This window comes from Hyaena hyaena, unplaced genomic scaffold (genome assembly GCF_003009895.1).
Source record: "Hyaena hyaena isolate Hyena2069 unplaced genomic scaffold, ASM300989v1 scaffold_8, whole genome shotgun sequence".
NCBI lineage: Eukaryota > Metazoa > Chordata > Mammalia > Carnivora > Hyaenidae > Hyaena > Hyaena hyaena.
The window spans coordinates 5790810-5812743 of NW_024080640.1; the positions used below are offsets into that span (position 1 = coordinate 5790810).

General features: G+C 38.4%; 1 protein-coding gene across 2 annotated transcripts in view; it reads right to left on the minus strand.

Moving 5' to 3' along the window:
* The window catches only part of CHCHD3 (coiled-coil-helix-coiled-coil-helix domain containing 3), a 276511-nt gene that overhangs the window by 207143 nt on the left and 47434 nt on the right, over positions 1–21934 (minus strand). For both annotated transcript variants that reach the window (XM_039244019.1, XM_039244011.1), the window contains exon 3: positions 10155–10236. In XM_039244019.1, coding sequence (XP_039099950.1) covers positions 10155–10236 — 82 coding nt within the window. The remainder of the gene's footprint in view (positions 1–10154; positions 10237–21934) is intronic.

A 21934-nucleotide genomic window follows, 5' to 3' on the forward strand; every position in this document is an offset into this window, starting at 1 on the left:
TGTATGTATATTATTCCTTTTCTTTAACAAATAAACATCCATGTTTTCAGTAGTTTGAGGAATGACCTTTCTCAGCCAAACCTACCAGGTTCTGCCGCAATAATAAAGATTGCAGACACTCTGTTGGGTAATGGTTTTTAAAAGACGAAAGATTTATATGAAGAGAAATCAGAGTATGGGCAACGGTTTTTAAATTAATTGACATTTCCCATATTGAATTAGTGGTTTCAGTTGCCTTTTTTTCTTTTGGTTTTGTTTTGATTTGATTTGGTTTTAATCCATCATCCTATTGTAATTATAGGAAAAGTGTAATTTATGGGTTTTTAAGGAATTCTTGTTCTAATCTAATCAGCATTGGCAATAAATGCACTGGGAGATAAGGAATTTAAGCAATCCATTCTAAGAAGTTGTGAAGGAACTCAAATTTAAATCATTAATTGAAACAGGAATGGTTAATAAATTATTTTCATACTTTATACTTGATATAAAAAATCACACTCAAATCACTTTACTGGGAGTAACTGGAAAAGTTCACTTCAAGTGAAATGGTTTGATTGTGAAGGCACTACAGGATGTATGTGTAGGGAAGCAGCAGTAAACAGTATATGATAAATTGCTCCATGCATCATACCTGCACATTATTCAACACAGGAATTCTATATTCTAGTTCCAAAGGCACATTGTCCTAACAGCTAATTTTCTTAACATTTAAAAATACAGAAGTTTGTCAACTAAATGTGATACCTTATCAAATTACTTTGACTATTACAATAAAAACGAATGAATAATAAATAACACGACAAACCAAAAATCCAATACATGAAGCAACACAACCAATAGAAAATAATAGAACGACTCTAAGTATCTTTAAAAACAAAAATCCCAAGAATGAATATAAAAGGAGAAATGGAAAATGATTTCTACTCCACCGTCATTTATTAAAGTAAATCCTACGCCTCTTTATTACCTATGGAACAACGGCAGGGCCAGGCGGCTCCAATGAACTCAGCAGAACACGGCTGAGCACACATGTGCCTCAGTGGCCACAAGCTGTCTGTCACTCCTCTCCAAAGTTCAGGAGGCCGAGTACAACCTGCTGCCATATGCCAGGCCACAACACTGAGCAGCTAAGAAAAATGTCCCAATCTTAAGCTAACAAGAAATTCAAATTGCCTCCATCACTTAAAATATGTACACAAATGAGCATTTAATAGTTAAGTTATAGCCTACATAAATAAAGAATATTAACTTTAAACACAAACTCAAAAGATTTTGGTCCTAAAACGAAGTTGTAAAAAGACTGTCCTGGACAGCTGCCTAGATTTAATAGTCAGTAGCACATCATAGAGGTCCTCTTCGAGCAATCTTTTATTTACTATGATTTAGAGGTGAAAACCCAAGTAAATGCTTCCTACTCCTCCAACAATGAGAAATGACAAACTTTAAGGAAAGTACCTCCTGTACACACAGAAAGGTAGCGCTGCGAAATGGTAAAGTGCGTGGACTCCACGGACATGGGTTCGAATTCCAGACCCACCACTTACTATAGCCACAAGCTTCGGCAAGTTCCTTTTTACCTCTTGGTTTCCTTATTTATAAAGTGGGGTAAGAGAGTTGCTGCAAGGATGAATGACTTAAAATTTATCAAGTGCTCAGAATAGCACTGAACACAAATATAAGACAGCACCACTTAACAATTATTTTTCAATTTTCCCATTTTAGGTAGGCAATTGGGTCCTGTATTGGAAATGGTTTTCATAACAGATAATGTGTGACCCCAGAGTGAATATTCTATGTGCTTGTCATGTATAAACTGTGAAGAAAGTTTCCAAAGACAACCATATCCACTTTTGGGTAAGAGTGGGATATGAAAGAATATGGGTTCTCTCAGCAAAATACTAAATAAATAGAAAACATGACCCACTAGCTTTTTAACAGTTTTCTCCAACCAGGAAAGGAAGAGGGAAGGGTTATTACTTAAACATCAAAATGTGTCACTGTTTGGAAATATTATAATGCTGAGAAAAAAATTTACATCTGATTTAAAACCCTGTTGCCCACACTCACTTTCAGCTTGAGAGGCGCTACTGGCAAAGCTGTTAAGGTCAGAAGAGGAAAGAGAGGACCCTGTCTGTATATTTTCCCACTGTTTCCAAAGTAAACTGCCATAGAAGGATCTCACATTCTTCTACACTCTTCCCAGCACAGCATTATTTACCAGCAGGATCAGCAGATGTCTCCCAGGAGGGCCAGGACCGAGGGCTCAGCCAGAGTGAGGCCCAGCCTACGTGGTCCACCGTCCTTAAATACTAACGTCTGGACTCAGGAAATGGACACCAGACCACTGCCCACTCACCTTCTTGAACAGAAACAAAACCGCATCTATCCAGCAAATGCTGTTTGGACAAGACAAGTACACTCCTCACACACAAAGCGTCCAAATTGGAGAGAAAATTACCCTGACCACAGGTTTCTCAAACTGAGCCCTAATTGGCATCAGGGCCTATGAAAATGATTCCCAGGTCTCTAGGAAGGGCAAAGGGGGGATAAAGGCTGACAGAGCTCTACGTCCCTAGTCCTTGTCCTACCCAGATGGCACTTTACACTGGAGTCCCACGTCGGGCTTCCTTTGAATCAGTTTTTTACAGGATGATGAGAGACACTATGATTCTATCACCTCAGCAATAGACCATGTGGAGCTCGGGGGATGTCTGATCCAAGTCCTGGTTCAGCTACGGACTGAGAAGCTTCACGTATGTCTACTTCAGTCATCTGTTTCTATGAAACAGTGATAAACTATTAATGCTACGGTCAGGGTTCTGGTAGGAATGATAAGTGATTTACAGAGCACATTACAACCTTCTCTCTTCCCCAGATTGTACTGGGCAACACAGAAACAGCACAGGAGCTACTACAACCATGCAACACTCAGAAACCAATTCCTAAAAACTTCCAAATGCAGAAACCAATCTTGGCACAAATTACTTCAAACGCTGTATGCTTCACGAGAGAAAACTCTGTAATTACTATCAGAAGAAACAAGTGAACAAGAAGTGGTTGAACATCACTGCTGCTAATACAATCAATGAAAAAGTTACAGATTTCTATGGCATGTTTGACTGATTCTGGTTTTCTAGGCTCAATATTCCTACCATATAGAAACAGCTTCTTAAACAGGATTCAGAGTGGGCTTCTCCAACAATAATAGCATTGATAGGAAAGAAAACCAGCTTTGGAAAAAGAAGAGATGTAAATAAAACACAGACTGGATAATCCAATCTTCTATAATGGCTGGTTATAGCTAGAATGGAGTAGACTCTATTAAAAAAAGTAAAGTGTCACTTGAAGAGAAAAAGATGAAAGTAGCAGATGGCGAGAGATTCCAATACCTAGTACATACAAAGCACTTCCAGTCACGTTCCCAGGAAAAGTATTGGGTGGCTAAGATGTGATCTTCCCTACTGCACTAAGAACGAGTTAGTTCTTTATCTACTTTTAAACAAATATAACAGAAAATGGATAGGTATAACACAACAGCAATACTGTATTTTTTTAAGTGCTTCAATAAGAAAATAAATCTATTATATTGGGGTTTTTAATACTACAGAAGGAGCTCTTAAATGTCAGCGAGTATAAAGGAATAGTTTGCAGATAATGCCAACGAACTGTCCACTACCATTACCGAGCCAAACATGGAAATATGTCCACTTCACAGCAGATACACGTTACACCTGGATAGCAGAGGTGTGTCACTGAAGAATGATAACTCGAATTTCATTAATCACCTTATTGGCAAATATTTATACATCAGAAGTAAGATTCATTTGCCTGTGACAGTTGAGTGCTTTGAAAAAATATTGACTTCTAACTGATCTTTTAAAGTCATTTAAAAACTACACCTGTAAGGGGTGCCTGGGTGGCTCAGTCAGTTGAGTGTCCGACTTCAGCTCAGGTCATGATCTCACGACTCGTGAGTTTGAGCCCCGCATTGGGCTCTGTCTGTGCTGACAGCTCAGACCCTGGAGACTGCTTCAGATTCTGTGTCTCCCTGTCTCTGTCCTGCCCCTGTTCCCACTTGCTTGCTTGCTCGCTCTCTCTCTCTCTCTCAAAAATAAACATTAAAACAATAAAATAAAAAACTACATTCCTATGATGAGTACAATTATCCATAGTATTTCTTGCCTGAAAACTGGCTTTTGTTATTTAAGTACTATACGCTTAGAGATTACACGCAGGTTGAAGGTAGGTAATTTCATAACTGTGATTTATGTCTACAACTGGAAAATGGTGTTTCACACTACACTAGTTTAAAACAAAGATTTATGGGGTGCCTGGGTGGTTCAGTTGGTTAAGCGTCCAACTTCGGCTCAGGTCATGATCTCAGTTTGTGGGTTCGAGCCCGTATCAGGCTCTGTGCTGACAGCTAGCTCAGAGCCTGGAGCCTGCTTCAGATTCTGTGTCTCCCTCTCTCTCTGACCCTTCCCTGATCATGCTGTCTCTATCCCTCTCTCTCAAAAATAAATAAAACATTTAAAAATAAATAAAGATTTATAAGACAAGTATGTATAGTCTCTAGTTAACATCTGATTTTTATTTTTTATTAATTTTTTTAATGCTTATTTATTTTGAGAAAGAGAGAGGTAGAGAGTGAGCAGGGGAAAGGCAGAGAGAGGGAGGGAGACAGAGAATCCCAAGCAGCCTCCATGCTTGAGTACAGAGCCCAATGCAGGACTCAAATCCACGAACCGTGAGGTTATGACTCATGGTTTTTCAAAAGTAAGACGCTTAAATAACTGAGCTACCCAGGGGCCCCAAACGTCTGATTTTTAAAGGCATAATTTGTTTTTATTTTTAACAAAACAGAAAATATATATGTATATGTTATAGAACAGGCCGTCCTTGCTAGAAGACTGTCAGGATTTTCTAGCCCCAGTGATTCAACTGCACAGTGTCTGTGAGAGCTCACTACATGAAAGGCACCACACTACGTACATAACTTCTGACAGGTATTTTCAATGTGACGCTAACAAACAATAACCTGTTTTTCTCCAGTAGACTCTTTCCTCCTTCCTTTCCCTGTTTTTTCCTTCAAGGGCAGAAAACATCTAATAATAAAACTGAAATGAATTATGATATATAATGAGCTTAAACAGAAGACACCATCACTGTGAACTTCACTTTTACTATAAGAAACTAAATGCACAAAAAAGCTCATTTAAGCCCTTATTTGATGACATAAGCTCTTACTTGATGCTATAAATTGAAAACTGAATGGACTGTGCTATACTCTAACTTACCCAGATACTGATAAAATTTATGACTAATATATTAAACCAAATTAATTATTTTAAGTCTCATAAACCTAGGGTAATTTTCCAAGTAATTAAAAATGAGGTGAAATTTCAACTGATGTTCATCCAAAACAGCAAGCAAGTCATCTCGGTGAATGCACGGTTAGTTACAACATCATGTAGCTATTCCCTTCCTGTTTTCTTGAAGAAAGGTTATTAAAACTGAAACACTCGTGCTTGCCTTTGAAGGTAAAGAAGTGAAATTCAAATGCCAAGGGTCAGAGGTCAGAAGCAGTCCCATTTTTCTTGCTGTCAGAGACTGACTCTTGGAGGTAGGGTGCAAAAGACCACATTCTAAGTCTATCCTCAAACTGAAGCATATTGTGTCCCCCGCTATACTGGTCTGCTACGGTTACAACACAGTGTGGTCAGACATAATCCAAAATAGGCAATAAAGAATAAGAGCAAAAACAGACTGCTGACATGGGCACTCAATTTACACTGGACTCCCAATGCACCAAACAACCATTCCATCCATGAGATGTTGTGGTAAGCAAAACTGTGATTCCAAATTAGACCCATCAATTTTAGTGTATTAATCTTAGGTCAGTGATTTGGGGGGTATCATCTTGTCAACTAAGCAAATAACTAAAGATTTTCATAAAACAGAATCAGATCTAAAATTAACTGAATTGAGCTCCATGTGTAAATGTTCCCTGAGATGTGGTGAGAACAGAACACATACAGTCATCGTGCTTACAATTAGCTGCATCGTCACGGGTCTTCATGGAGACCATTCCCCACAAGGCAACTCTTAATTAGGCTACGTCTGCATGTTAGCTCAAGGGAGTGCAGATTTAAAGGAAAAGAGTTTAATGTGAATGTTCAATGGCCAGTTTAAAGGATTTCTGAATGAGCTCTAACTGTGTGTGGCCCTGACAGACAGAGATGCCCTAAAAGGCCTCCTGCAGCAGGCGGGGCACGAGGCAGACCCTCAGGAAGTCCTTTCGGACCTGACAGACGTTGCGGCCTGAGGCGTGTGTGGACTGTACTGACGGAATGCAGTTCCAGGACCATGGTCTGCCGTGTTTTCACCCTCCTGAAAGCATCTCACAATTGCTGTCTGCCACACTGCAGTCCTGCAGCTGTCTCAGCCTGCACCAAGCATCAGCATTTGCACAACTGCTAGCAGCAGCCTGGAAAAAACCCAGGAATGACAGCGGAGCAACCTTTTAAGGAATGCTGCGTTGCCAAGGTTTTGATGGCACAAAATATGGGACCTCATATGGAAAAACAAGAACATCAAGATCCTGAGTCAAAGAGTGATTCAGAAGACTCAGACCCAATATGAAAAGGGGCATATTGGGTCAGATCATTCTTTGTGTGGGCTGGGGGATGGTAACCCTACGCATTACAGGATTTTTAGCAGCACCTCTGGCCTCGACCTGCTAGATGACAATAGTGACAAGCTGTGACAGCCAAAAATGTCTCCAGATATTGTCTTATGTCCCCTGGGGACCAAAATCTCCCTCAACTGAGAACACTACCTTAACCTATTTATTTTGCTTACATTTTCCTTTTTCATGAATACACAAAGTGATAGGTTTTTAAAAATTCAAAGAAAATCTTAATGAGCTCTTTCAATAAAATTTCTAAGAGATAAACTATTGTGCTATAATTTGCAGCAATTTTTTTCTTAGTGGTACATCAATCGCTCCTTAAAATCGATGACATCTTCAATTCAATGAAATTTAGCCACCCACCATCCTTCCCCCTTTGTTGTGAAATCTTCATCCTGATTTCCTTTGGGGGAATTACTTCTACCCCGCTGTGCACACTTTAGTAGTACCCAGTTCTTCCCTAGTAGTAGTTCTCTCATCTTCCTTTTGATTCTCTTGAGCTATCCAATATGCTTCTAAAAATTTCCTTGCTTCCTAAGTTACCCAGAACTCAGTTTCAGTCTTTCAACCAAAAAACCTAACTGAAACAAAAGTCCTTCTCTAAGCTAGCCTGATGGAAGACATTTTGGATTAGTTCACTGCCACAAAGTTCATCAGCTTATTAAAAATGTTACTGCCAGGGTGCCTGGGTGACTCAGTTGATTGAGTGTCCAACTTCAGCTCAGGTCTTGATCTCGCAGTTCGTGAGTTTAAGCCCTGTGTCGGGCCCTGTGTTGACAGCTCAGAGCCTGGGGCCTGCTTCAGATTCTGTGTCTCCCTCTCTCTATGCCCCTCCCCCCACTCACTCTGTCTATCCATCTCTCTCTCTCTCTCTCTCTCTCTCTCAAAAATAAACATCAAAAAAATAATAAAAAGAAAAAGTGTGACTGCTTCCCTTACAACATTTGCCACACAGGCAGCGTGAATGGGCTATAGATGAAGCCAGAATTGTTCAAACAGTGTGATGGGTCTTAGGTATTCATTGTACTCGTCTCTGATTTTCAGTGTGCTTTAAAATGTCCATAATAAGAAGGTTAAATAAGGGTAACAAATACTCTGTAGATAAAAATATCAAAGTCAAAATAATTTCTAAAGTCCTTTTTGCCCAAATTTGATTCCTTACACATCTGTGTACTTACATGCCAACCTTAAGTGTTTGGGAAGTCGCCTGCAATTATGTATGCATCTGGACAGCAAGGGAAAGCGAGTAAGCAGTATTACAAATGACGGACAATGGCACAAGGAACCATTCTTTGAAACTCTTAACAGGCTTTATTCAATTAAGGCAACAGATACAATAATGTATGAAGGCCTAGTGACTCCAAAAAGTTGCTTCTGAAAGACTACATGTAAAAACTTTCTTAATCCTTCTAAAATTTCTTCCCCAGTAGAAAAAAAAGAAAAAAAAAAAAGCTATTGATTCTTCCAAGAACTACCATAAAGATGAACACACACTTTTTGCTGAGATCTGACAGCTATAAGTTTTCATAAAGAAGGCTTCAGACAAAATATTTTTTTAAAGAAAAAATAATAAAAAGGTTGTGCTACCCTCCACTCTCCTTAAAGGTGACAGAAAATAAATTCTTTATCAATAGTCATTTGTCCAGGTTATAGCAAAGCTGCCAACCCCAGTCCACAAGAGATAAGAAACTGGCTCTCACTGGCACCTTTTACTCATCCCGTTTGCCCTTTACCCTTTTACAGACCAAGGCAGAGCAAATGGGAGTTGAATAATGAAGAGGAAGAAAAACACACACAAAAAAAACAAAAACAAAGCACCACAGTGAGAGTTACTGTAACTAAAAGCCTGTACCATATGGGGAGAAAAGAAGACAAAAGTCCTATGTGAAATATGAAAAGCAAAGTAAATATGAGAGTCTAACCAAAAAAAAGCCTTATTAAAATGAATTCAACTAAAAATAATAAAATTTCAAAGACAAGAAATTCTACCATAACATATTGATTTTCTTTGCTTCTTAATGAAAATGGTCTGAAATTTTTTGAATATTTAAACTCCAATCTCTAATTATATACTACATCAACCTAACCTAATTAAGTAATTATAAAGTATTGCATAGGAAACTACTGAAATATACACAGACCCTTTTAGCAGCACTAATTACATCCTGATTTTTTAAAACCCTAAGCCATGAGCCTTCCCTGTTTGCTGAGAAAATGGTGGTCTTAATCTTAAAACTTATGTCTTATTCCATACATTTCGAGCAAATTAGAGATAACTCAGCACTTTGTCAAAGGGAAAGAAACATTAGAGAACATTTTTCAAACCCCTCAGTTTAGAGATAAAAATCTTTGAGGCCCTCAGAAGTTGAATTACACGTTGAAGATCCTGTGGTCAGGGAGGACTAGAATCCAATTCAAAGATTCCTTACACTGAGCTTTCTCAAACAAAATAGTTAAGCAGCTCAAAATAAGAACAAATACATACTGGGCATCTACACGTGGTAGGTGTGTGCCTAGTAGTCACATGATTACATAATAAAGGGTGCTAAATGCAAATTTCAGAAGTAGCACAGATGGAAGCACTTGATTCCATCTTGGATTAAAATGTATTCATTTATTGTTATGAAGAAGTATAGACTTTAAATCTTTAAAAGCAGTATTTTTTACCCTAAAGAAATTACCATGCTGTCTTGAATGTTGCTTTTTTATCAAGTTATGTTTTTCCACACCTATCTGAATCAGCACAGAAAGATATACTTGACTGTCAAGTATTCCATGGGAGGCATGTATCCTAAGTTATTCATCCCATCCCCATAATGGGCATTTGGATTGCTTCCTATTCTCGACTATTACAAAAATACTTCAGTGAACATTCTTTCAGCTGTTAGCAGTAGTAATAATGACAGTAATTGTACAGATGTACAAAAGAATAAAATGTTCAAGAGTGGTTACCTCCACAGAACAGAATTATGGAGGACTTTGACTTTTCAACCTTACATTTTTCAGCAATGTCTTCAGCTTTTTTAAGTGACCACATTACTAATTAAAGCTATTTGTTAATATGGGCATTATGTAAAACATGTAACATTCACTGTTAGCTACAATACTATAAATCTTATCACCCACAGTAGATATACAATTTACAATCATAAACACATTTGCTGAAAGCAACTAGCCTAAGAAATGCCTGGGGAATCCTCAAGAAATACCTCTCACATACCAAGAAACTTTGCAGTAATCATGCAGCTATGAACCGCATGAGAGATACAACGGTCACAATCAAGTGTGGGAAGTGGGTAAGGAAGGGTGTATCCAAAACTGAAAATGGCCACATTCATATGTTCCACACATTGCGCAGCTCAAATACAAACAGTGAGCCTTATTACAATCATTCCTCTCCAAAAACATTCCATGGGTATGACAAGAGTCCACCAAAATCTCCCCCAGATATCAGAAAACTCACCGTTTCTGATTTTCAGACTCTTTCTTTGCTTGCTCCAATGCCAGCTCCTCGGCCACCCTTCTTTTCAATTCTTCATCAGAAACTAGGATCAATAAAGAGTGGAAGGGGAGAAAAATCAGTGATTTCTTAAAAACAAAAGCAAGAAAATACACCAGAAAACAGAGCTGAGACTAGATTTTAATGGGCAAAGTTCTGCCAGCTGGTCAGCATCTCCTTGGACATACCTAAGCACTGTAGAAAAGACCAATTAGTGTACTTCAGGAGTAATTTAATCAAAAGTTCCATGGTGACCTAGAAATTTCCATACCTGCCAAAATGTATAATAAATTCAAGGAGCTGCTTACTGCCCACTGGGGACTGAACCATTAAGTACAAATTCTTTAAAATGATCTCCTATCACTAAAGTTTGACAATCACGTAGAAAAGGAAGAGAGGCTGGAAGGAAGTGACTTCAGAAAGGAAGAGGAAGAGGACACCAAAACATTCTCACTTTGATAATTAAACACTTTAAAGAACAATTTATGACAGGAAGAAAATCCTTTGTATTTATAACCATTTTTCCATGATTTGTGAAAAAGGGCATTTATGATTTACAAAAATTTTAAAGCCGTATTTTTGGAATCTATGTCATTCCACGTCAAGTGCCAACAATTGGAAAGAGATGCAAAAAAAGTGCTGAGAACACAGCTGCAGCTTTCTAAATACCTGGTGACTTGATTTGAAACATCTGGTCTTTCCAATTGGAAGATGCTGTACGATATGTTTTGTAAAGATCCTTACAGCTATGATAGCAAGTCAAACAGACAAATCCTGACATACTCCTTAAGAGCCTTCCATAAGAAATAAGTAGAGACCATTTCCTCTTTACTAGAAATACACTACCCAAAATCATGACCAAGAAAGCAACACAAAAATTGGGGGGAATCTAGGAATACATACAGGAGCTAAGAAGTATTTCACATGGTGGAGGCTATTAGGTGGGAAATTAGGCAGGACTGTCTCCTGTGCAACATCACTTTATTTGATGGTCTCCATGCTTATCAGCACCTTGCCTTAGCGCATATGCAAAAAACTGAATTACAACAGGACCCAGAAAGCCTTTATAAAATTTAGCTGACACTGGACAATAACAAAGAAGATATGGAAAAGGTCATAAGGATGTGGGTTTTTTTTTAATTTTTAATGTTATTTATTTTTTGGTTTTTTTGTTGTTTTTTTTTTACAAATAGTTTATTGTCAAATTAGTTTCCACATAACACTCAGTGCTCATCCCCACAAGTGTCCTCCTCCATGCCCATCCCCCCCTCCCCCCATCCATCAGTCCTCAGTTTTTGTCAGCATTCAAGAGTCTCTCATGGTTTGCCTCTCTCCCTTTCCCCCACCATTTCCGCCCTTCTTCTCCCCCTTGTTCCTCCGTCAAGTTCCTCCTAATCCTCCTATACGTGCAAACATATGATATTTGTCCTTCTCTGTCTGACTTATTTCGCTCAGCATAACACCCTCAAGGTCCATCCATGTTGCTACACATGGCCAGATTTCATTCTTTCTCATTGCCATGCAGTATTCCATGGTATAGATAAACCACATCTTCTTGATCCATTCATCTGTTGATGGACACTTAGGCTCTTTCCATGTTTTAGCTATTGTGGAGAGTGCTGCTATGAACATTGGGGTACATGTGCTCCTATGCCTCAGCATTTCTGTATCCCTTGGGTAAATTCCTAGCAGTGCTATTGCTGGGTCATAGGGGAGTTCTAGTGTTAGTTTCCTGAGGAACCTCCACACTGTTTTCCAGAGGGGCTGAACCAGTTTACATTCCCACCAACAGTGTAGGAGGGTGCCCGTTTCTCCACATCCTAGCCAGCATCTAGAGTTCTCTGATTTGCTCATTTTAGCCACTCTGACTGGCGTGAGGTGGTATCTCAGTGTGGTTTTGATTTGTATTTCCCTGATGAGGAGGGATGCTGAGCATCGTTTCATGGGTCTGTTGGCCATCTGGATGTCCTCTTTGGAGAAGTGTCTGTTCATGTCTTCTGCCCATTTCTTCACTGGGTTGTTTGTTTTTCGGGCGTGGAGTTTGGTGAGTTCCTTATAGATTCTGGATATTAACCCTTTATCTGATATGTCATTTGCAACTATCTTTTCCCGTTCCTTTGGGTGCCTATTAATTTTCTGGGTTGTTTCCTTGGCTGTGCAGAAGCTTTTAATCTTGATGAGGTCCCAACCGTTTATTTTTGCTCTTGATTCCCTTGCTTTTGGGGATGTGTCAAGTAAGAAGTTGCTGCGGTGGAGGTCAAGGAGGATGTTTCCTGCTTTCTCCTCTAGGGTGTTGATAGTTTCCTGTCTCACGTTCAGGTCCTTTATCCATTTTGAATTGATTTTTGTGCATGGTGTGAGAAAATGATCTAGTTTCATTCTTCTGCATGTTGCTGTCCAGTTCTCCCAACACCATCTGTTAAAAAGGCTGTCTTTTTTCCATTGGATATTCTTTCCTGCTTTGTCAAAGATCAGTTGGCTGTATACTTTTGGGTCCACTTCTGAGTTCTCGATTCTGTTCCATTGGTCTATGTGTCTGTTTTTGTGCCAATACCATACTGTCTTGATGATGACAGCTTTGTAGTAGAGGCTGAAGTCTGGGATGGTGATACCTCCCGTTTTGGTTTTATTTTTCAGTATTACTTTGGCTATTCGGGGTCTTTTGTGGTTCCATACAAATTTTTGGATAGTTTGTTCTAGTTTTGAGTGTTATTTATTTTTTGAAAGAGAGAGATACAGAGTGCGAGCAGGGGAGAGGCAGAGAGAGAACACACACACACACACACACACACACACACACAAAATATGAAGCAGGCTCCAGGCTCTGAGCTGTCAGCACAGAGCCCAACATAGGGCTCAAACTCATGAGTCCTGAGATCATGGCCTGAGCCAAAGTCAGACGCTTAACTGACTGAGCCACCCAGGCATATTTTCTTAGTTATAAATTATCAGAAAACAACACCCTGTATTTTCTTAGTTGTAGATTATCAGGAAACAACATCATCAAGAAGGTGAAAAGACAGCTGACAGAATGGGAGAAAATACTCACAAATCATATAGCTGATAAGAGACTTGTATCCAGAATACACAAGCAAAAAATTAAAAATGGGCAAGGGATAGAAATAGGCATTTCTCTATAATAGATAATACAACAGGCCAATAAGCACATGAAAAGTGACTGAAGGCCATTCAGTCAATTTAAAAAAATGATACACCAATTCAAACCCAGTACAATCAAAAAGATAAACATTAACAAGTGTTGCTGAGAACGTGAAGAAATTATGGCAATATTACTCACAATATTCCAAAACTGAAAATCTAAATGCCTATCCACTGATGAATGGATAAATAAAATGTATATCCATCTCAATGAAGCTTTAAAAAGAAAAAAGAATGTAATACAAAAGAAGAAGAATGGATGAAAATTAGGAAAAGGAGTAAACGCTAATTGAGGTCTAATCCCAGCTTGGCCATCAACAATCGAGAACCTGGGGGAAGTTACCAGCCTCTCTGCACAGTTTTCCTCAAAGGTGTTCTCAAATGCATGTTCTCCAGAGTCTCTTTGAACTATATACTAAGCTGCCCTTTGGCTTCTCTCCTGCTTCACCGTCCATAAGATGAGAAAGACAGAAGTCTCAGCTTTGAAAAGGTCACATAAAATCAAGAAAAAACTAGAAAAGAGAATTCTGTCTACACTCAGGCAAATCTTGAGATTCTTTTAGTGTTAAAGGCTTTAAAACAATACAAACACTAGCAAGAGAAATTAGACAGTTACTTAGCTCAGCAAAGAGTCTAAATAGAATAGTCTCTTTTTCCATTAGCTAGACTTCTTATCAATCAAGTAACCTACCCAAGTTTTGATTTCCTCGATCAAAAACAGCTGGGTTACACGGGTGTCAAACGGCTATGAAGTTCTACACTCTGCTCTCCATAAGGCAATGATTTTCACATTTTCAGCTACTTCTCATAAACAAGCAAAACAACATCACACTTCATTTTTTCAAGTTGTTCACAGCTGGTAGCTCTAATTAGTAGCAAAAATTGAAAAAAATATTTAACCCAATTAATACTATCCAAACTATACCCTTAAGTTTCACATACCAGTTAGAATCCACACACGGTCAGACTGATGTGTGCAGTAACACCGTTTCCCCTGGATTTTTTCAAATTAGCATAGCAACATTTTTCTCAGGCAAAACTCAATCAAATTCTCAATCACAATTCAACTGACCTTCATTCAACCAATCAAAACTAAGCTTCGGTGAGACCTCAGGATACCAGATCTGAGAATGCAGCAATGGGATCTGTTTTCTAAGTGAGCTGATAAAACAGTCTCCATATCTTCCACAGTGCATTTTATGCCTCTCACATAGGGGCTTCCTACCACAGGAAAAGCCAAAGTCAGCAGAGAGCTTCTTACAACGGTGTGATAAACCTAAAGTGGAAGAGAAAGGACTCCATGACCAAATGGTGACCAGCTGGGTGGCTGGGAAGGCAGCCATGCAGAAGAGATTGCAGAGAAAGAAATGTAGCCTCAAGGCTTGTCCTCTCTCTCTATACCATCCTGCCTATCATGTCAACCCCACCACCTGCTGGGGTGGGGGGGTGACAGAGAGATGGAGGTAACTGGTGATGTCATCTAGGCAGGCCACAAGGGAAAGAGGTGGGAGCGAGAAATTACCAGCAATGCAAATGGCCAGGAACTCCTAGAGGCTACTGAAGAAGACGTGCCCAAGGGGCCAACAAGCTGACATCACTTACGGTCAGTAATGAGACCAACACACAGCTGTCTTTCTAATGCCCCAGCTATTTCTAGAAAAGAAAAAAAAAATATAGTGTTGGGTCTCATGTCCAAGGTCACAGCTGAAAAAGTAATTACCTTAGCTACAAGTGAGAATTTAAAATAACAAAAGATAAAACATGACCTAGCATAAAGAGTTTAAAATCTAAAATAGCAAATCTAAGCCAGGCAGGAAAATAAACCAGTGTAGTAATGGGTTTTGAGCAAATCTAGGTTTCATGCTATTTGTTTTTAAATCAATAGAATACAGAAAGCAACAATGTATTCTTCTGATGGGTCTGGTCCAAAGCACAAAAGGGAAAAAAGATATATACCATTTGGAGACCACTATTTAAAATGGCCTTTCTGAAAACACTCTTTTCAGCTCTCAGGATCTGAACATTTTCTCAAATAAAACTGTTATTAAATTAAAAGGTCAGAGTTTCAGGATGGACTACTTTAAGAGAAGCACAAGAAAGGCCAACCTTGCCTATTAGCACAGTGAGCTTCCAAGCAGATTTTTAGGGACGGGCAAAGTTTGTGAAATAAGAAAAAGTGAAAAAGAGATATGCTCCAACCATAGAAATCAGATTTGCCATGGAAATGTGCAAACCTATTTCAAGCCCAGTAAGTATGGTTGCACAGCTTTTACATACATACAACACTTTCCTTTCAAAATGTGTTAAGACAAAAGGGTATTTCTTCACATACTTGAATGCCTTCCTTTTAAAAATCTCCTCAAAAAACATTTTAATGTCTTCCTCAGTGGCAAATTGTGCCTTAATGAACACAAACACTGGCATTTTCTCAATTAGTTGTAGATGATACAACACTGGTCAAAGAACATGTGAGAAAAAGTCAAGTATTGCTATCGCTTGGATATAGCAAATCTGGCCCTAAATCCTTTTTAAAACTATTAATTGAAAATAATAAATACTTATATGGTTGAAAGCAGCTCAAAATTCCTAACAAACCTGTATTTGTTTTTAGTAAACAAACATTCTAAACAAATGTTTTCGTTAGTCCACTATCTCTTTACCAATTGCCTAGCAATCTTTCACTCCTCTTGGCCACATTCTAAATTTCTAAGAATTTAAAATCTTTTTCTCTTAAGTTTTATTTATTTATTTTGAGGGGCAGGGGGTGGGGAGCAGAGAGAGTGAAGAGAAAGAATCCCAAGCAGGCTCTACACTCAGCGAAGAACCCGATTTGTGCAGCTTGATTCTCACAAACCATGAGATCATGGCTGGAGTCAAAATCAAGAGTCAGACGCTTAACCAGCTGAGCCACACAGGTGCCCCTAAGAATTTAAATTCTTGAGAAATTCTGAGAATCTAAATTTCTCATTTGGGTTCAGGATCAAATAAGAAATCCAAGATTCCTACCTTGTTCTAGATCCTAGTAATCTTAGAAATAGAACACCATGGTCTTAATTCTCAGAGGAAATGTAGCATAAATTCATTATGCCTCACCTGCCTTCTATGTGATATGACTTGTATCCAAGTTCTGTTTTCAGAGACTAGTTAAACTAGAGGGAGACACAGAAGGAAGAGGTGAAGACAGAGACTCACTATACTCAAGACAGTTCCTTGACTGGAAAACAGAAATGACTCCAAAAGATGGAAGAATTTTATGAATACCTCATCATCTATGAAAAAACAAAAACTTGAAACTACAACTATGATTCAAGATTTACATGGATTCCCTGAACCTCAAGGGACATATCAATGTCCTCTGTAACACTGTCCACCTATGACTTTCTTTTCCTTTCTTTTTCTTTGCAACATCCTTACACTATTAATTCCCTCCCCAGTTACAATACGCCTTAAACAATCTCCAAAAGTTACTTAATGAAAATGATGGCTTGCCTCTTAGCAAAATGTCAGGTCCATTGGGACTTCTTCTTTCCTCCATTTCTCTTTCCGGTTTTACCATTTGCAGATGCATGTCATGTCCGATTTTACAAAGCCTATTATTTTCATATGCTAGTTTAAGAACACTGAAGTGGAACTATAAAGATCTATGTAATCACATAACACAAGCAGCAGATTTTACAGAAACACTGAAACTCTGCCAGGATTGAGATAGTTGAGCCACAGCTTACACCAGAGGACACAGCCAAATTAAATTTTCAGCTCCATAGAAATATCCATTAATCTTATAATTTCAATCGATTCATTAATAAAAAAAGAACTGATTGTTTTAAATATAATAATGAAAGCATCCATGCAACCAATGAAATACAGCACATAGTATATTAGAACTAACTGGCTTACAGCATGGGTTGCAGAATAAATCCTGTCCCACTCCTTATAAAAGGTATAAGGTGTGATTGGGAGAAGAATCAAAAGATGACAAGGATAAAACTCTGAGGTTAAAAAGAAACATGTAACAGTTTGCCATTACCCATTTATAGCACCATTTACTTGGCAGACAAATAAACCTGATTTAAACATACATACACACACACACACACACACACACACACACAGGGTATATTAAGTATGAATGTTCAGCTGACAGTTAACGTTAACTATCACCCAAGGATAAGGTACTTTATGATTGTCTTCCAAAACATGCTGTCTGTCGAAGTACCTGACAGAGTAATTGAGGCTACCTGTATGTTAAAGTTAATGACAGTGTTAGAACAAAAATTCTTAAATGCACATTCATAACCGTAAATATTGAATGAGAAGGCACAGTAGTACAAAGAGTTTGGCAACCTAAACATTAGCAGCATCAAGCTAATGGTTTATTTCGTAGTATTATTGCTCCATCAGGATTTATATACCTTTGTAAATTTCTAATTTGAATGGATAATATACAAATAATGTCCACTTTATTGTTTGCTTTACAATCGGCACTGACGGAAACCAGCTCCATGTTCCTTTCTATGGGAAAACACACATCAATACCAGGCCGCGGAAGCTGTATAACAACCAACAAGCTCATCAGTCATACTCTACAGTTTCCACATTTTTAAGTAGATAATTCATAAAACCAGTATTGAGAATCAAATAGATCTAGTATTTCATGTCTTAATATCCTGAATGATAGTTGCAAGACCTCACAAAGCCTCAAGGAAAATAAGATCTATAATTTAAATTAAAAAATAATAATTACCTCTGGGTATTGCTTTTTGATGCATAGCTTAATTTTTTTGTTTCAGAAATGGATGTGTTTTGTTCAAGAGGATAAAACTATAAATGAAACAGCATTAAAACCCCAAATAAAGTACCCAAACCACCCAAACCTGCTTCTGTTTCACTTCAGTAGTCCTGAGCATAGACATACTCAAATACTTCTCTGGAGAGACATGTGAAATGCAAAGGCAGCCAAGCTGGAAATGAAGGGGGCTCCCATATAGTCCAGGCTTTGCCCCAATTAGTTTTTGTAGATTTTGCTCAAAAACAGTTCGTGAGATGAAGCCCCACAGAGAGCTCTGTGCTGACAGTGCAGAGTCTGCTTGGGATTCTCTCTCTCTCTCTCTCTCTCTCTCTCTCTCTCAAGTAAACAAACATTAAAAAGGAAAAAAACATACACACTGTAAAATCACGTACTATGTAAGCAAAAAGTATAACTGCTACTCAAAAGACAAATTCAAGACAAGCTCCCCCCCCCCCCCCCCCCCACCTCCCCACAGCACTGGCCCCATCACCAGGTGTCTGCTCCTAGACCCTCCTTTACAGAAAATCTGGAGCCACCACTACTGACAGTATATTACTAATAAAGGAGAGAAGCTTACTGTACTGGCTATGGATTTCAGTTTCAAAGTTTAAGCTCAGTATTCTGTTCTATGGCCAACTTATTTCTGTTTAATTATTTTCTTCCAAATCAAGCAACCTGTAGGAATAATACAAACTAGGGGAATCAATTCACTAAGTAGTAAATTTTCATTAACCTAATCCTATGCTAGGCCTTAGGAAAGATGAAGGCATACGAGCCCTACTATTACAGATTACAGTCTAAATTAGTAACACTGTGCTACTGAGGTTTAATATTAAGGAACCATACCAAGGCTGGCTATAGTCGGGAGTGCTTCATGAAGGAGGTGGACTGTGAGCAAATACCTACACTAGAGATGGAAAGGAAACTCAATAAAGCTTATTTGGAAGAAGAAAAAAATGGAAGGGTAAATTATGTTCAATTGTGAGGAGGCTTGAAAACCAAGCAGAAGTTTGGATAAGAAATGTTAAGAAATAGGGCACCATGAACAGTTGTTAAAATATGGGAATAACGCAATGAAACAGAGTGTTGCAGGAAGTTTATTCTGGCAAAGGTCTGCAGATAAAAGCATAAGGCAATATGTGGTTCTCAAAGTACAACCTCATCCCCCACACCCCCAATTCTTTCCCCTCCCAAGCAGCAGCAGCACCAGGCAGAAATGCAAATATTTCAACTCCATCCCAGACCTATAAATCAAAAACCCTGGGGATGGGGCCCAGTAATCTGTGTGTTACCAAGCCCTCCAGGTGATCCTGATGGCCCCTCAAATTTGAGAGACAGGGGCATGAGGTGATGAAGACCTGAACTTAGGATACTGGCAGAAAAGATGTGCTGGAAGATACAAGAACTTTCATGGAAAAAACTGATCCTCTATAACTGAGAGAAGAAAGAAAGAAGTCAAAGGTGCAACCAAATGCCAGAAAATTAATACCCATGATGGTCAATTAAGGAAAAGCTGTTTGGGCAAGAAAGATAATGAGTTCCACTGCAAACATATTCAATTGAAAGTAATGGTAGAATCACCACATGGAATTCAGATTGGATTTGCAACTTGGCTAGAAATGCTGATTTGGGAATGACTATTACAGATCTGAGCTCAGTGAATTATGGAAAAAACTGTACAGAGAGAAAAAAGTAGAAGGCTAAGGAATAGGCCTTAAAAAATACATCAGAGGAAGGAGGGGAGTAAAAGAGGAACACCATGAAAGACAAAGAAGAAATGGAATGGAGAGGAAGAAATGAACCAAGATATCATGTCCACAAATGATAAAGAGATTTCATCTCATGCGCCAATTTCACTCAATTGGCAGTAGCTGGTTGGGGTACTGTGTGTAGGAGGGCTCCACGGCCAATCCAGGTTCAGTGAATTATAGTTGACCTTGAGCACTGGAGGAAGATCTGGCAGCATGGCTAACAATTACCTATCATCCCATGGAGCCCACGGAAATAACCTTGTGTGGGCCTCAGGAATCAGTGGGAAGAGAGCAATAGTGGGCAGCAATTACAGACCTCTCAAAAGTTTAGAAATAAAACAAGAATGAGTTGGAAATTTTATAAATAAAAGATGATTTTCACAAAAACTGGCAATCTGTGCATGCCTGAAGGGCAGCCATAATGAATAATCTGTTAAGAGACCGATGAATGCTATGTGTTGTTTCTCAGTAGTAATTTAGAGAATACAACGTATACACTCCTCATAAGGATCTGGTTGTTCAATGTATCATAATGAAGACCAAATAAAAATTACATATGATCTTCCAGTCCACTTTTCTCATTACTACCCTGTTGCAACGTGCATAGCACAATTTTTACAGTATATTTATAACAGTGAAACAGAGTGGACAAGCCCACTTCATGTGCTAAAAAGCTTTAACCAAGACTAATATTCTTCCCTAAATAATTTGTTTTGGTAAATACAAAGTCCAATACGACTCTGATCGATACTAAAGAGTCATAAATCAACCTTCTTCTTCCTACTGTTATGAACAAGCGTGTGCTTTTTGGCAATAAAAATTGTATTTTATCCAAAAACTCATTAATCATTAATAAAATAAGTGATTAAATAATACACAATTAATACATAGGATATTTAGTTCTTTAAACTGTGACCAACATTATTTTCTAATTTATCTTTGCATGAAATCAAACCCCAAGAAGAGCAGAAGACTCAAAAGTCTGAAAATAAAATCTACCTAATCCACCCAACATCCTTTAGCTCTGGGAAATGTCAACTGACCCCAATCTGAAGACTCTTCTTCTTTTGAATGAAAATAAAATTTTTGACCCAATTATGGCCCTTTTGAGAAGGAAGAAAACTACAGAGTCCTATTTCTAGATACTGGCCCACTATTAGGCAGTGGAAACAGTAAGGATCACAGATAGACCTGTGGGCTTCAGTGACTTCATTTATAGCCCATTAAGTATGAGATGCCAAAAAGGACCTATTTAACACACTAGCTAACCACTATAGAACAACGGCCTCTCCCGGGGAAGTTTTTAAAAAAGCAATTCAGGTTTAACACCCATGCTTAATTCATATTTTATTTATGGTACTTCAAATATATTAAAACTGTGAGACAGTATAATAAACATTGGTATTATATTTTTCATTAAGCTATAGTGCAATATCTTGAGCTTTGTTTTTTTTTTATTTGACAGTGTGATAATTAGATCAGCCTCTTTTTTGAAGTAAAATTGTATGAATAGCCTTGTTTATTTTTTTCTTCATCAGAAGTAACAAATTTCCACTTATCGTTCAGGAAAAAAAAGAATTTCAATGTAGTCATAATCTCTAGTAAAGCAAAAATAATACTCTGTGAGGCATTACGGAAGCTGTGCCTCAGTGGATCAAGGCTGACTGCACCATCTTTAAAACACAAGACCATGCACAAGGATTGCAAGACCAAAGCCCCTGTCCTGCCTTTCATTTAAATCCAAGAATGCACTTAACCTTTTTTCGAGAAGTAAAATAAATTACCCACAGTAAAGTTAGGCTGAACAGAATAGTAAAAACACTTATTGTGATTATATTCCTAACGATCCACAAACTTCCTCAATACCAGTGTAAGACGGAGAAAGGCAGTAGAACCCTTTCTTCTCATTCAGTAGTGTGTCATTTTTGTAACACCAGGTGCTATGTAAGGTTTCAAGATGTAAACCCCTTAGAATACCTGGAGCTATCCAAGATAGTAATGAAAACAGGTGCTTCCTTGAAACCAGCGATTTTCTCCCTTATCAG